At 38.4% G+C, this 17,692-nt stretch overlaps 1 protein-coding gene across 6 annotated transcripts in view; it reads left to right on the top strand.

Annotated features, from left to right (window-relative positions):
- The window catches only part of LOC116168503 (brain tumor protein), a 115,969-nt gene extending 98,965 nt beyond the window's left edge, over window positions 1–17,004 (top strand). For 5 of the 6 annotated variants that reach the window (XM_031484390.1, XM_031484388.1, XM_031484391.1 and 2 more), the window contains exon 2: window positions 8,415–17,004. In XM_031484390.1, the coding sequence (XP_031340250.1) occupies window positions 8,434–10,884 (2,451 nt within the window). In that variant the 5' untranslated portion in view covers window positions 8,415–8,433 and the 3' untranslated portion in view covers window positions 10,885–17,004. Of the gene's footprint in view, window positions 1–7,666; window positions 7,692–8,414 lie in introns of those variants that run through there. The other variant, XM_031484392.1, reaches the window with a different exon arrangement.
- Window positions 17,005–17,692: the final 688 nt, after the last annotated feature.

Here is a 17,692-nt window from a genome sequence, read left to right as displayed (position 1 = left end):
TTTTATGATATTTAAAAGCTTTTAAGAGCTACCAACAGTTTCTAAGGGCTTCCAAAATCTTCCATGGATAGTCTATAAGGCCGGATGTCCACCGCATCGGAACGACCAAGATCGGTGCGATTTGAATCGCCCGATAAAGATCGCGCGCGTGTGCTCCTATTGAAGCCTGTCCACAGGCTCGATTTTTGTCGGGACCGGCGATCGAAATCGCAACCGACTATTTTCGCCCGACCCGACGTTCTTGAACGATCATTTGTCGGCAGGCGTGTGTCATAATAATCAAAAGTGCTGGTAATCTTTTTTCTACCGTCACACATCTTCTGTAATTGGTGTCCTTTTTGGCAATTAATGGTCGAGCAATGTCAGCCAAAGGAAAAAAACTACTCTTGGACATACGATACATACATTTAAATTTGTGTTCATGATTCGCAAGTTCATGGGCACAAATGAAAGCACCTCTGTTTCTTTTATTAGTTATGTACGGAAGAACCCAATAACTGTGGTGGTGAATTATCTTTTGCCTGTGGTGCAAAAGCATGACAACTGCTTCACTTGACATTTTATTTAATGTCAACTGTCAACCCGATAAAAATCGTTCGAAAGGCGATCTTCCTATGGACATGAATTGCCAATTTTAGTCGGCCCGATCAATCTGGATACGACTACAGTTGGACCGATCTTCGTCGCCCCGATTCGGTGGACATCCGGCCTAAAAATTCTCTTTCAAGACCCTTAAGAATCTTTCCGATTTTTGAAGAGTTTGTCATGGTTTTTAAGAGATTTCAAAAATCTCGAGAAAACGTCAAATAAGATAAGAAACAATTAAATGATTGTGTCAACGACATGAATATTTTGTCGTTGTTTGTTGGTTGTTATTTAAAAAAACCGTCAGTATTGAGATCTCAATCTCTCGGAGAGACGAACAAAAAAAAATAGCCTAAAAATTAGGTGAAAAATCCGAAAATACTAAGAGTGTTGAAATTGTCCCTGTCTAAGCCACATGGCAGCCGAAACTCAATGGTGAGAGGTGAAGAATGAGCATTTTGGATTTGAAAAAGCTAATTTAGTAACTGTTTTCATTATAAATGATTTATTAATTGCTAAGTGACAAATGGTAATAACAAATTTGTCAATTCATTTTTACAAAATTAATTTGTAACAAGTAGGCTGTGCGACGACGTCGAAAGGAACTTGCGAAAAGTTCAATGAGAAGCGATTTCGCGAGTGCTTTTTTTTTGTTCAAGGGCGACCTTCATTGATTTTTTTGACGTTCCGAGCCGAGCGCGTACAATAATTTCGTTTTTGGAAGGTTGCGCATCTTTCTCGCTCGTCATCAATTAATCGTTCGTACCCCCTGTCCCACGTTCCTTATCTAAGAAGTACCCCCTAAAAGTTTCGGTGTACGCTATTTCATTAGACAGAGACACGCAACAGTTTGTTTACCTCGAAACGCACGGCGGCGGCGGCGGGTGCGTACGACGCGGATCGAAACGTTGTCTCCGAGGCGTCGAAAAATTGCGGACCGCGTTTTTTTTTGTCCGATTCCATCGGTTGGGTTCCGTGTTCATCGGGGCGGAAAACGGAAGGCCCCGCGCGTTTTCCCCCTTCGGCTCGCAATTAGAACCACTTAACTTTGGGCGCTGGATTCAGGGTGTAGCACGCTTGACTTCCGTTTTAGACCCTAAAAAGGACTTTAGTCCGTTGTTATGTCTTCCTTTATTATAATGTATTAAATATGCCAGTTACGTACGCATTGAATAAATGTTAGACTTAATGAGAGGGTTGTTGACAACTGGCCCGTAAATAATTCGTAGACTTGATACGTTATTGTCGTCTACGCCATCTGTTAATCCCTAATTAAAAGTTTCTCGACGCCGCCGTATACCACCCACCTTGTGATATTTAAAACTTGACGAGCAGGTAAGGTTTTGGAAAATGAAAATTCGGTCGCATTATATTACGAACTTCTTTTAAATACGCACCCCCATCCCCCACGTTGCGTACAACATTGTAATGTGTCGCTTCGACGATGGAATCCGATCTCTCATTATTTCATTTTCTTTCATTACATACTACTCGTATTTTTGTTACGTTTTCATCATTTACGAAACCTTAGCTTCAGCGGCGTCTCTAAATAAAAGTAAGTACGTTAAAAATAAGTAAATCACACATTGTTTCTAAACTAAAGTCCAAGGAGGGAAACCATAGAAGATTGGTCAAAACCAAAAAATTCCGATGGTTTGTAAAAAAAAGTATTGAGTAGCATTTTTATTATGAACACAACGATGTACGGCACTAAAAAAATACAAAAGTCGCAAACTGTTGGTTTCAACAGGATGGTGCACCCGCTCACAACGCCCTAATCGTTCGAGAATACCTATCGGACAAGTTTTCTAGGAAATGGAACATATGTCCGATAGGTATTCTCGTCAAAATCTTCTCTTATCTTAATTTTTATAAATTGACTGTTTTAATTTGATGTAAAAGTCGAGGTAAAAGTACGCTTCGTTTTTGTTTTCTACAGGTTAAAATGTGATAGAAAGTGTCTGTTCTTGGTCAATCTGAGAACAAAGCGATTTTGGCCGATTGTTTCGCATCTTTTGAATCTTTTTTGATATCTCAAGTTTCCAACCAAAAAACCTACGTTATCCATATGGTACTGAATATTTCAGACCTTAGCTCTTGTTCGAGCCTTTGACCTACAGATATACTACAAACCAGACTTGAAAAAAGTTATCCGTTTTCCCGTAATTGCGACCAAGGACGGAGGCGCAATTGTGAGGTAATAATTTAAAATATTTTAATGGTGATCGTTTGGATGTTACAGCCTGCGGTGTTTTTTTTTAAGTTACACCCGGTATAGCAGTTTATTTTTTTTATTTTATTTTGCCTTTATTTTTGAGTGGGCGGTCCGGGTACAGTTAACCTACAGATTCTTTCTCGGTTCTTAATTTTGAAGAGCCTATAATGAAGCGAAAAATGTATTTTTATATTTTTACCATAACGATTATACAGGGTGGCGACTTGTGTAACGCACCATAGGGATTTCAATGTAAAATTCATAACATGCGTTTATTGGCTCCCCAAATTATTTTAGAGCAAAAATGTATTAAGGTTTTTTGTAGAAAAAAATTTTTTACGCCAATCAACCGTATTAGTTTTCAATTTTTTGCATAATAAAGACGGAAAATTGGAAAATAAAACCCCCATCTTTTTCAATAATCTGTGATGCCATGGAATTTTATAATACAAAAACTACGCCAATATCCGTCATGCTATGGAATGTCCGCTATAAAACAAATCAAATTCTATCAAAAAGTATTATATTCAGAACAGCGAATTCAACATAAAGAAAGACCAAATTACTAAAAACGGTTTCCTAATATAACAATTTACAATAAATGTTCGAATAAGTCACCATTAACTGCAATACAGTAACCCAAGTCGATCATAAAATCCATTTCGAACTGCTGCTAATTGATAACTGGATATCTTTTTGTTTTAGAAAATTCCATGGCATCGCAGATTATCGAAAAAGAAAAATTGAAAACTTATACGGTTGATTGACGTAAAAAATTTTTTTCTAAAAAAACTAATACATTTTTGCTCTAAAATAGTTTGGAGAGCAAATAATCGCATGTTATGAATTTTACATTGAAATCCCTATGGTGCGTTACGCAAGTCACCACCCTGTATATTTATTATTGCAGATAGCGCGTTTAGCAGTTCTTCGTGCTGATTATAAATACCAATTTAAAAGATTTTTAAGTTTTTTCTTTATATCTCCTGCAGTTTTTGAGATATTTTGCTCAAATTTGAAATGCACTGAAGGGCTTACATCATTGACCATGTCAATGGTAGTGAGAATCTACAGGATGTTGTTTTTTCAGAGGTCATGTTCCATTTTCGAACTCTTTTTTCTGTACGCTACCAAATATGAATTTGATTTTCTGGTTTGGTTGGAAACTTTTTCGTATCTTTTTAAATTTTGGTAAATGCAACCGTTATCGAGAAAAAAAATTAAATTCAATTTTCTGTAGTTGGCCGAGAGTACAATTTTTAAAATGGTCCCGTAGGCCTTGGCGCTATTTGGATAATCTCTTGTTTTTATTAGTCTTGACAGTTTGCATTTTAAATTGTTTGCATATGTTAAAAGTGTAATTTGTAAAGTGTACGGTGAAGTTATAACACTTTGTAGATCGGTACTTTGTTTTGTAGTTCGTTGTATAATCACATTGGGCACAATTTAAATCTTCGGTGCCCTTTTGTATTAAGACATTTCATTTCAACGTATTGTAGTGATTTGTTGCAATCCGAGTTGCAATCACACTTTTTTTAGCCGGTAAGCATTTATTGGTAATTATGAGTATACTTTCTAATTCGTAGCTAACGAACATTAATTAAAGAGAAAAACGACGGCCATCTTGAAATTGTGGTTAGGTGATGTACGGTTAATCGAAATGAACTTTTTAAGTGGACGGTTTGGTAAGATTCAAAAATTTGATTTGACAGTTGTTGTCATTTGGTTTCTTGTTTACGTTTATAATAATTTTCTTTATATTTTTTCGTGATTTTTTGAACATTTAATAGGTATTCTCGAGAGTATTCTCCTATTCGGGGCAAAGACGAATCCAACAAATCAAATATTATTAAGTTATAAGTGGTGGGTGTTTTATATACACTGTGAGCAAGATAAAGATGTCTATCATGGGGATCTCTGAAACCATAGAAGATGCGACGATGGTCAAATTAGAGAAAAGCTGCGCAATTAAAGAGTTATTATCATGCTTTAAAGAAAACCGTAAAATTCCGAAGATATGTCAGAAAAATCGAAATCTGCCGATTTCGTTATTATTTTTTTCTGATGTTATTTGAACAGATACAAACTCTTTTTCGTTAAAATGGTTCGTAAAAAAAGTACATATTGTATTAAATAGCATTTTTTATAACCAATAGAACCATGTACCCCACACAAAAAAACTAAAGTTGGTAACTGTTGGTTTCAACAGGATGGTGCACCCACGCACAGTGCCCTAATCGTGAAATACCTCTTGGAGAAATTATCCACTTTGTAGGAAAGTTCTCGATAAATTCGCGCACGATTAGTGCGTTGGTTGTACGCAGGTGCACCATCCTGTTGAAACAAACATTTTCCTATTTTTTTTGTGTATGCTGTACCGTTGTATTCGTAATTAACAATGCTACTCAATTTACTGTGTGCATTTTTTATGGCGCATAAAATAAAGCTGCCGATTTCCCCGAAACGTAACGTTGTAGCTCAAAAAGTGGCAACGAGAAAGTGGTTTTTGGTTTTTTGTATCTTTTCAAATAAAAACAGGAGAAAATAAAAACGAAATCGACAAACTAAGTTTTTTCTGGCACATTTTCGGATGTAATCGGTATTTTCCGATTTTTTTTACGGTATGATAATTACTCTTTAATTGCGCAACTTTTTCCTAAATTACCCATCTTCGTAACTTCTATGGTTTCCAAAGATTCCCATGATCGACATCCTTATCTTGGACACAGTGTATATAATATAGATGCAACTGAATCCGAAAAGCAATATTGCATATGGGGTTATTACGATATTCATTAAAGTACCTAACCTTTTTTTAAATGAAAACGTATTTTGAAAGAAATTGAAATTCTGAATAAAAAGCCACTAAAGACAACTACAAGCAATCAACATTTTTAAGTTTGTTACAAAAATTGTATAAATCGCAGGCGCCCAATACTATAAAACAAAAGAACAAATAGGCGGAAATATGCTGGAAAGTTTAAAAATGATAGTAGGCTATGTATTTTTATCATTTCCATGGATAACTAGATCGAAATGGCTATGGTGCATTAAGAAGTTTCATAGAGAATTCAATAAGCTGTCATACGATGTAATAATATACAGGGTGTTCCATGTAAAATGTCGCATTTTTCTTACTATCTGAAACATGCGATGTTGTTTGTTTTTTAATTACGGATTTAGGTTGAATAGAGTAAAATACACAATTTTAATAATTAACCGTTTTTCTAACTCTACAACTAAGAATGTTAGCAATAGTGCCGACATAATTGGAAACAGACTGTATAAATTTTGGCGTCCATCCAAACAATTTAGATATATCGAATACCATTTTCTTTACAATTTTTGTGAATTGCAGTAATTTTCCCTTTAATTAAATCTTCTCCTGATTTTCCGAGTACAATTTATTCAGAAAGAGAAAACAGGGGTTTTAAAAAAACGTACTCTCATTTTCAAAATTAGAACTTTGACCTGATTTCCTGAGCCCCCCTATATACGTTTTTTGAATAATTGTTACATATTAGACAAGGCATACTTAGCTAGCTCCTTACTGACTATTTACGTAAATTATAAAAATCATGGCTTTGCATTGCAAAAGGCAATTTATTTTGTGAACATGTCCTTTTGCATTGAGTAAACACAACCTGAAAATTAACACCACATTTGACAAATAACGGTAACAGACTCTGTAACCGATATAACTATAACTCTCGCCAGGAAAGATTGCCGGTCACAACTCACAGCACACCTTGTGTCGATTTACAATCTTTGTTTTTATTAAGATGCGAGCGACTTCTGGAATAGGATCGTGCTAATGTTGCACAAAAAGTCTTTTCGTTCAACATTGACACGATAGTATCCCGGAAGTCGCTGGCACCTTACGAAAAACAGAGATTGTAGATCGAGATCAAGTGTTCTGTGACCGGCAATCTTTCCTGGCGAGAGTTATAGTAACTTCTTCATTGAAGATCTACCCGAAGCTACTAAAGGCACAGACGGGTGCTAATTTTCTCCTCTTGTTGGATCAAGAACCGACAAAATAATCGGTAAGGTTTCTTGAAAAAATAACTGGTTCGGTTAACGACTCAAAAAATTAACGGTTTTCTATTTTGGCAAGTATTTTGGTTTAGGTATCCTCCAAAATAGCGACTAGTGTGAAGATCTTTCTTGTTACCCTTATCGAAATTTACCATTATGCCACCTTGACCATTTGGTTTATGATTTAATTGTAAAATTCCCATGCCCCCCTTGACTAATATGGAAATAAACCATCAATTTATAAGCAAATTTTTAACGATCGCCTTAATTATTACATAGTTAGAAAAGCATTACGAGAATATTGCACAATATTTCGAAAGGCTCTGTACATTGACTTCTCGAATCTCGTAATGAGCGCGAACTTGGAATGCATATTTCTCGGCATATTTCCTTTGCAATCGCCAATTGCGGTAAAATTAACGTTCGCCCTTCAATAACGTTTACGTTGTTAAACTAATAGAAAATCACGGCTATTCTTCCCCCGAGGATGTAGCTCAAGGTCGATTTAGTCACTTCAAATTCATCTTTATACCTGCCGGTCAACGTAAAAGTGGTAGAACACCTACCAAACTTTTTCTCCCAACACGAGTTTTAGACCCCTAATGCTGGAATGTTGTTCACCCCTCTAGATGTCTTCACCGAATGAGTGTGTCGTGGAGAGAGGCAAGTTTAACAGCTGCACACGCATAGACGAAACGAAAAATTTTATATTAGTGTTACCGGGGGAGACAAAATGTACAGACGGTCGACTACCTCGTGGCTCGTATCGGAATCGCGTGGTGCTTTGTGAACGTTCTTTCTTTTGTTTGTTGTTCTTTGGCGTTTTTGTTTTGTGAATTTGTCTGCCGCATTCGTAAGTATTTTCATTGTTGTTTTGAGGAAAGTTTGGGTAACGATTTGCTTATGAACGTTTGGTTGGGATAAAATCCCGCGCATTTTCTAACAACCGGTACCTACCGTACCGGTAACGGTAACGGATAACGTTTGCATTTAATTAAAACATCATTGTGTCTAGTCTACCGCTTGCAACTAGATGTTCGAATTTAATTCCGCGCACGTTTTTATTTAATTTTATACCGACAGGGCCCAATGTAAAAAACGACAAAACCGTACAAAGAGAAGGAAGGCGGCTTTCATTGAGTAGAATTTCCCGATGACACAATATTGGCGTGCGTATAATTTCGGATTTAATAAGTTTTTGCGTGTCGTGGGCAACAGGTGACGCAGCGGTCGGCGTCGTCGCCGTCGTCGGTAGCTATTGAACGTTTACTTGCTAACAAAACATACGGAAATCTTTCTGACGAAGAGTATACAAAAACAAAGCAGTTCCAGACACTGGCTTAGCCCAGCCACCTTGTTGCAGCAATAATTCAAGTCGGGGTTGCAGCCCTCACAGGTTGCCATGGGAACGGCATTAGTCCCCTCAGTCGGCACATCGATCGTCCTCTCCCCCTCTTTCAACTCTGTCTAAACACTTCACCCCCGCAAATTGACAGTCGATGAATGCATTCAAGGTTCAACAAACACAAATTTGCCGCGATTTAATTGTAATTAACGACGCTTTTTTTTGTTGCAGGGATGACGGTTAATTGAAAATGGCCTCACCGACTCCTTCGTTAGAATCATTGCCTAGAGCTAATTCGATTGGATCTTTTGGCGAGCACGCAGATTATTTGTCCCTCTCTCCCTTAGCCGACTCACCTTTAACAGTAAGTGGATCGTCTCCTCCTGTAAGCGACTCTGTGGACAGAGACAGCGATCCGTCAGATTTGCATTGTTTACAGTGTAAGGAATCGATTAACGATCCAAAAATCTTACCCTGCATTCACACCATTTGTAATAATTGTTACGAAAAAAACAAATTAGCCTGTCCGCGTTGTCAGACCGACTCGATAGAGAGCATCTTCAACAGTCTCCTTTTCGGCGACTTTAATTCGGAATCCTTCCAATCGGCCGTTCGTTGTACCGGTTGTAAGACGAAAAAATTGGACGCCGTCGCACGTTGCGTCGATTGTGTTAATTACCTGTGTTCAAACTGCGTCATGGCGCACCAATACATGCACTGCTTCGAAGGGCACCGGGTTCTCAATCTAACCGAACTAAAAGACGAGCACAAAAACGGAATCATACCGAACGGCACCGTCACGAACGGCACGGTGCTTAACGGAGAGAAACCGATGATGTGCCCGAAGCACAAGAGCGAAATACTTAAATTTTACTGCCGCACATGTACGGTACCCATCTGCAAGGAATGCTGTACCTTGGACCACCCCGCCGGTATCCACGAATTTGAACATATCAGCGAAGCAGCTCCCAAACACTTGGAGGCGATCACCCACGCCGTCCAAGAAGCCAAAACAAAAGCCACCGATCTACGAAACACCCTAAAGAATGCCGAGCACGTTTCTAGTCGTTTACAAGTTCAATACCACAAAGCGCAAAATGAAATAAACGACACGTTTTTATTCTACAGGTCGATGTTGGACGAAAGAAAGCAAGAGCTACTGAAAGAGTTGGAGAGCGTATTCTCCGCGAAACAGATCTCGTTAGGCGTCGCCACCCAGAAAGGCCAGGAGGTGGTCGAGCAAATTTACAAGACGTGCGAGTTCGTCGAGAAGATCAACAAATGCGCGAATCTGGTCGAAATGCTGATGTTCCGCAAACTTCTCGATAGCAAACTCCAGAGCCTGCTCACGTACAATCTCGATCAGAGCATCCAATCGGCGGGCGAGCTCGAGTTCGTCTCCAACTACCAGGCGATCCAGGTGGGCGTACGAAACACCTTCGGCTACGTAAGATCAAACTCGGAGGCCGTAGTGGGACCAAGCAAACAACCGCCGATCGCGCGACCGACCGGCGGATCGAGTTCGAGCGGAAGTAGCGTTAACGGAAGCTCGGGTAGCTTAAACGGCGGCATTCACGGACCATTCTCGATATCCGGCTGCAGCCAATCGACATCGCCCTTCGAGTCGAACATAATCTCGAAGCGCTTCAGTAGTGCCAACAGTCTTGGACCGTTTTCGACGTCCATCGGCGACCTGAACTTGAACGGCATCAACCCTTACGAAAAATGGTCCAACGGCGGAACCGACAGTATTTTCCAAAACGGAACGGATCCCTACTCGCTGACCGCCGGCGGGGCGGACTCCATGCTCGATCTTACCTCAAAGCTAATGTCTACCACAATCTTCCCTCCAAAATCGCAGATAAAGCGACAAAAAATGATCTACCACTGCAAATTCGGCGAGTTCGGCGTAATGGAAGGCCAGTTCACCGAACCGAGCGGGGTTGCCGTCAACGCCCAAAACGACATCATAGTAGCGGACACGAATAATCACCGCATACAGATCTTCGACAAAGAAGGCCGTTTCAAATTTCAGTTCGGCGAGTGCGGCAAGCGCGACGGTCAGCTGTTATACCCAAACCGCGTCGCGGTCGTACGCACCTCCGGCGACATCATAGTCACCGAAAGATCGCCGACGCACCAAATCCAAATCTACAACCAATACGGACAATTCGTGCGAAAGTTCGGCGCGAACATTTTGCAGCACCCGCGCGGCGTGACCGTCGACAATAAGGGACGCATAGTCGTCGTCGAGTGCAAAGTGATGCGCGTGATAATCTTCGACCAGACGGGTTCGGTTTTGCAAAAGTTCGGCTGCTCGAAGCACCTCGAGTTTCCCAACGGCGTCGTCGTCAACGACAAGCAGGAGATCTTCATTAGCGACAATCGGGCGCACTGCGTCAAGGTCTTCGATTACGACGGCCGCTATCTGCGGCAAATAGGCGGCGAGGGCATCACCAACTATCCGATCGGTGTCGGCATTAACGCGTCGGGCGACATTCTGATCGCCGACAATCACAATAACTTCAACTTGACTATTTTTACCCAGGACGGGCAGTTAGTGTCGGCTTTGGAGAGCAAGGTGAAGCACGCGCAATGCTTCGACGTCGCCTTGATGGACGACGGATCGGTGGTACTGGCCAGTAAGGATTACCGACTGTACATATATCGTTACGTGCAGGTACCGCCAATCGGTTTGTAAACGAAACGGCCACCATTTCCTATTTTTGTTAACGCAGTTCGAAGGAGTGGTTTGCTGCCATGTTAAACTGTAATTATTTATTTGATAAGTCTCCTCTCATATGAGATAGTTTTGTATTGTAACATGTTGATATTTTTAATATGTACCATTGTAACGATATGTTTGAGTAGCTCACTCCCCCCGTCGGAGTGGCGGCCCAATGTATGACCAAATCTATCACTATTCAAAACAGGGATATTAATCACATTAGAGTTTTTACCAAGCATAGCGGTGCCTGGGCCATTGTTGTATTTAAATTATGCATCAGTTTCCATATATGATATCTATTTTAATATGCGCGTGTATGGTGTTGTGAATGTCCTTAGCATAGTGCGTTGTTATTTTGCGGGAAGCCGCGTTGTTAGCGACCCTAGTCACCCACAAACTTCTATTAATTTGTTGTAATACACTTCGTCTGATACACCGCGTGCCGTGCCCATAAATCTTTGTTTGACTTATTATTATTTCAGTTTTGTTATTTACTATTATCTGTTTAAGTTCACGAAAACACACTCGGCTCGTCTTAGTATCCGCCTAGCACGAGTCGCACAGTATGGTGCATGCAATATTTTTCACCATCTATTATTATTAGTTGTAGTAAGTAGTCTGTTGATGCTGCCAAGATTAAGATAACGAGAGCATGGGATCTCACCGACTTTCGCATGTTGCGTGCGATTCCATCACGAAACTTATGACCAAGACTATTAGCTAGAATTGTGCATTTTTAGTTAGCATACACTTACTACCTTATTTATAATTGTCCTATTTATATATATTATATCTTTAAACTGTTTGTTAATTTTTGAAAGAAAATCCAGAGATGATCGCATTTATTTGATTAGCCGGGGACTGCGCGATCTCATATCCTATAAACCAGTCCCTCGAATACGGAGACTGCACAGCTGATAAAATCGGTACGGTGGCCCTTGTGACATTCATCTGACCAGTGTTAATTTGTTTTTAGTGTCTTGTTCAGAGTACTCTCTATTTTTTCTATTGTTCCTGTGACTTCCTCGGATTAGTGTCACATAGACGCACCATCGACGCTTTTATCCGCCAATCGAATTTGTTTCTGCAGTTTTTTTAATTACATTGTTGTTATTATTACATTTACTTTAATGGTAAAATTGTTCTTAAATTAAATGTACATTGTTTTGTTTTTTTTTGAATTTTTGTTGTAAAATGCTTTTTTTTAATTAATAATACCAGTTCTTGCAGTTTTCAGTTTTATTTTGTTTTCGCTTTTAGCTACACAATCTAGTCTGCGTAGAGCACGGCACACTGCGATCTCTTTTCTAAAAAAACAAAAAACAAAAAGTAGGCTTAAGTGATGATAATCTTGCAGAAAGCGTTGGCTTGTAATGTTTTAAACAATCTTCCTGGGCCCAAATGTTAGCGAATCCTAAATAGTTATAGACGTGTGATTTAATGGTATCATATTAGTCATTAGTGAGTAGTGTAGAGTAACTTTTTGAGTATTAGTAAGTGTGTGGCGGACCAATTCCGCTCTGAGTTTGGAACTTAAGTATCAAAATGTTTTTCGGAAAGACTGATTAAAAAACACATTTCTTCTGGTAGTAATGAAATTAGTGATACGCAAAAATGCAATAGTCGGCCCTCTGCCGAATTGCCACGTTTAAACACGGACGAATGCCGGAGTAGCAAGACATTTTTCAGACACGCACAATTCCGACATGTTCGGCAAGGCCTGATAAAACTTGAATATGTTGCGTTTACCTTCATGTCAATTACTCTAGGGAACATTACAATTTAAACCAGGTAGAGTGTAAATAAGTTTTCTCTCCTGTACCTACCGCTTAGTATTTGCATTGTACGTTCTCGTTACTCCTTCAGTAGTAGGTGGGATTGTCGCATCTCTAGTCCCTACCCTTCAGTGGGTCACATATTCCCGTCGCACAATCTCTTGTTATTCGCTGCATGAAAGTTGTTCCAGAATTATAAATTTTTATACATTCGATGCATTTTGCTCATGTTGTAGATTGTTGTTGTGCACTGTTAATGCGCCACGCCGCAGAGTCCACACTTCCGAGCACCCATTATATATTCCTGGCATTGCGCTCGACAGATTTCTAACAGACTGTGATTATCGGAAATGCCTTCCCCCAATACCCCAAATGTTATCACTTGCACCTACTGGTAATTCTATTATTCTAGCTCTTGCACTCTAAATAATCTTACTTTCCGTCTTCACACAAACTGACGCAGTCCACTATTTTTTTAACTTTCAAAATCGTTACATATCTTTAGAGAAAGCCGCTGAATTTTTCTTTCTTCTACCCACAAATTTTTTGCTCAATTTTTAACACTTATTGATTGTCATGGGTTGATGAGCGAATTTTTAATAAGCCCTCGATGGCCACATTCAGCATTTTTTAAATCTTGTGGTAGCAAACTTGAGATTCACTAATTCCAAATTCTGGTCACTCGTAAAAAAACCACTTCAAATTTTTGTATGATGCCAATTGAACATTTCCACCATGCATTCTTTATTTTGTTAATTTCTCAGTCCCTCAAAAATGCCATTTTATATCTTTTCAAAATCTTATTGAAATCCTCTATGACCCAAAATTTACCCTTATCTCTCTAGCTCCCAAGTCATTTTCTTAGGAATTCTTCCTTATATCGCCAGAAGTTCCTCTTAAGTTTTCCCATATTTACCAAGAATACCTTCATTCCATATTTCCCCAATTTATATACAAAATAAGTAGGTATTTATTTCATTAGAATTTGCTTTTTTTTAATTACCATTTTTCTAGGATCCTTAGAAATGTTCTCTTCCACAAAATTCATCTAGACGTCCCCCAAAATGTTCCGAGATGTTTTTTTGTCCAAGATTAGCTGTACTTCCCCATTTTTTCCACAATCCAGGTCAGATCAAATTTCCTCCTAAACTTCATTATTTAGAAATTTCCTTTATTTTGTACCTATTCCTCATAGTTTTCCAAAATTTATTGACAGTGTCGAAACATTACCCAAAAATTTTATTGCAAAACTTGAACTTATAACTCTTAAGTTGACATTTTGGCCCAAAACTTTGATACTTGTAAGTTAAAGTTTCGGGGCCAAAAGTTTAAGTTGTAGTTGAGTTCTAAGTTAAAGTTTTGAGTTGTATATATTTACCACAAGATTTAAAAAAAGGCTAATGTGGTCTTTTTGTTAATTTCTGAACCAAAAATGAAATAATTCCACTTGTGCTATAAATTGGTCTATGCATATTGCATACAATGCGTAAATGTTACCTCTCCTATGTTCAATTCTTGAATATACAAGTCAATGCTTGACAGTTGTGCGACCCACCTTGCGCACAAATTTGGCAGCAGTGTAAACAAAAGAAATTTCAAATTCTCTGGTTGTACAAGTTCGTGTTTGGTGTAATGTTCATTAACAATTCAAGCATCAACATGAAATTTTTTACTGCCGTTGTGAATTGTGCCAATTGACGAAAATTGTTAATCAGGATATTTAGCAGTAAACATTTTCATTTAAAAAATAATTCAAATGACGTTTATTGAAAAAGATGAAAGTAGGTAAGATTGGTTGCATATCTTAAGGGGTATTTGACTTTTATATCTAAGATTTATTAACATTTGCGCATTGTATATCCATAGTTATTTTTGAGTGTCGACAAATGTGATCCGATCAAATTATTATTATTATAGACGTTTCTTAAGAAGTAAAGAGGAATCTGGAAAGTAACGTTTTTGGTTCGGAAAGTATTCATCCTCATTTAAAATTTGAACGGGCATAGGTCAGCCCTTTCGTTCGTTTCAATCGAAGAGTGTTTGCGGTAGATCCCTGTTAATCCGGGCGCGGATTAGCAAATTTCGGCCGCGAATTGTAATGGAAAGACTGATTTTTTTAATATCTCTTGAGTTCGGCATAAATAGTTACACGAGTAGTTTTCTACAATTAGTTAATAAAGGTGCACTTTGAGCAGTTGCGTGTTAGCCGGAGGGTCCCTCCGAAGTGCCAATCTTTATTAAGGACTGTAAGAGACAACCGGTCCAAAAGGAAAGTGTTGGTATACCGTTGACTTAACAAAAGTCGAGTCGTTTTAGTCCAGTACCGGCCGCATATCTCGTTATTTACGGATTGTCATCCGTTATCAGTTTGTGTCGAAGCGACGACGTGTCACAATTTAGTTGTTGGATTTTGTAAAGTGCGCGTATCCGTAAGCTAAGCTCTTCCATTTCATTCAAAAGACCTTTTCTACCAAGTACGAACACCAAAATGTTTATTATGTACGTGTTGTACTGACTGTACTGATCACACCAAAAAAAAATACTCCCTGCTTGTTGGCTGGAACTCGCGGACCAAAGCAAGCGCGGCCCGCGCCACCGACCAAGTAGTTGCTTATGTCTTATTCTAGTCTAGTCGTTTTATATTGAAAACATAATATGATATTGTATTTTTATGTGGCTTTGTACGTCCTCATACTTGCCAGTTTCTTACCATATATGTCTAATAAGTAGGGTAGATATTTGTTAGGACTGAACGAGTTTTAAGTGTATTCTTGTTGTGAGGCCGCAAATTGAGGGAAGTGAGTTTTTTTGTGGCTGGCAGGAGTCGCAAAGTCAGTTGCGAGTCTTGCTAGTCGCTCGAACTTCCCGTTACGGACTTCACTAGGTTATTAGCCGCTTTGTCCGTCATTGTTCCTGCCATTGGTCGCGCAGACAAATCGCAGATACTACATCTGAATAGCAATAGTGAGTGTTATTTGTATATTTGCAATGTGTTAGTTAACATATCGTATTGTCCCCGATAATGTGCTTCTCCATTGCTGCTGCTTGCTTGTGATGTGACGCCGCCTTAAATGTGTACTGTAATGTAACGTAGTTTTAATAGTGTAGCTAACCCTGCCGCCTAAGCTTGTCTCTCTCAACTGTAAGACTGACGTGTATTATTGTCTCATTATATTGGCGTAATTAAATCAAGGCAATATATAAGTATATTTTTGAGCTGTTTGTTGACATAATCAAACGCGAAACTGTTGAGTGTTCGGTTGTTACACAGTAGGGGCCACGTTCGGCTGCCTGCTTGGCCTAGTAAAGTGCATGCGCCTCTAGCCTAGCCTAGCACCCGTATTCTCATACATGCAGACCCCTTCTAGACCAAGAGCACCTCACTCGTTTATTGCGGCAGTGGACAATAACATGTTATCCCCACTTGTTGGCAACTACTGTATTTTTCAAAAGTATTTTCAAAGTTGTTAATTAAAAATGTTATTAAATTTAAGGAGCTGCTCTCTTTTAGCGGACATAATATATTGTTGAAAAATGGGTAGAAGAAGGTTTCCGCTCAAAGAGAGTAGTGCTTTACGTTAAAGTTTTTCTTTGGAACTCTGCACATTCCAACAGATGCTTTATTTTGATATGATCGTTAAAACATTGGTAGGTAGTGTGTATGAATGACACTCGAACTATTAGAGATATCTAGTATTTTAAAAATGGAGCACATTATCTGGCTAATAAGCATTCCGTGTAAACACTGTTGGTCCTGTTACATTATGAGAATATCTGAATGATTTATATGTTGTAATAATGATGAAGTATTTTTAAAAAGTCGAAAAATAACCGTTGTGGATCCGGACAAATTGCCGGAATCAATTTAATTATTTACTGTTTTATTTTATTGTGGGAAGTTTCTATTTTTCATAGAACAAGTTTCTTGTTATTATATAAACTAAGTGTGCCTAGTCAATAGAGTTCAGGTCAATTTATGATGTAATTAATATAAAAATTACGATGTTGTGCAGTTCCATCGATATTAATATCTAAGAAACAAAAGGTTGTTTGGTATCATTATTTATTAGTAGCGTTGATGGTATGAACGTCGACGTCCAAGGGGTTCAGATCTCATGCCCCCCCCCGAAATTCGTGAGGCATGCGCGTTCAAACCTCGCCGTTATTATTAAAAAAAATTACCGCTCTTATTTATTTATATAATTTAGCGATTAATTTGTCGAATTGAGTACAATATTTAATGATTAAGTCATATCAGTTTGTTACAAGCGTGTATACTGCAGTGGTGTATCTAATAAAGCATTTTGTTTGCTTGAAATATCTACCTTTTAAGTTTTGTTATGCGCTTTACCTATTGTACTTACGGTATCGTATTCTCGACAAAAAAAAAGTAGTAGGTACGCAACGATATGCTCAAGTACAAAAGGCTAAACAGAAACCTCTGAGTACTTACAATCAGGTAAGAGTTATGTGCTAAGTTCGGTTCTAGTCAGTGTTATATTTAACTTATAACATGTAATTTTAATTAAGTTTTCAATAAATTGAATTTGAATTACTTCACTAACTTATTTTTTACCTTAAAAGTTCTTCATAAATAGCAATGAAACCGTTCATCAAATGTCTTAAAAAAGCTTGCTTCAAAACATGGTAAGTGTAGCGAAAAAACCTTTATTATTGTCTAATGTAGTAATCAGATAAATGGGACCTATTAATTGACTTTCTTTTATAAGATTACAAAACTGGTAGTCGCAAAGTTTACCGCAACGCAAAAGAGAAATGACCGCTGCACCACAATTAGTCTCGCTTATGCAGGTGCAGTTTAACCCCAATAAATCATCCCCTGCAACTGATTTCTAGGCAAAAATGATTGCTTCAAAAATATCGTAGGTAGATAACAACCCGATATTTGTATATCTGTTCCGAATTCTCCGTGTCTTTATTGTAATCTCTCGATTAAAATATTTCTAATTATTTCGCGATATTTTTTGTATGATAGGTATGTTCTC

The sequence above is a fragment of the Photinus pyralis genome, unplaced genomic scaffold, assembly GCF_008802855.1.
Source record: "Photinus pyralis isolate 1611_PpyrPB1 unplaced genomic scaffold, Ppyr1.3 Ppyr1.4_LG4, whole genome shotgun sequence".
Taxonomy (NCBI): Eukaryota; Metazoa; Arthropoda; class Insecta; order Coleoptera; family Lampyridae; genus Photinus; species Photinus pyralis.
Note: the sequence above shows the minus strand (reverse complement) of the source record. Positions and strands in the feature narration are given on the sequence as shown.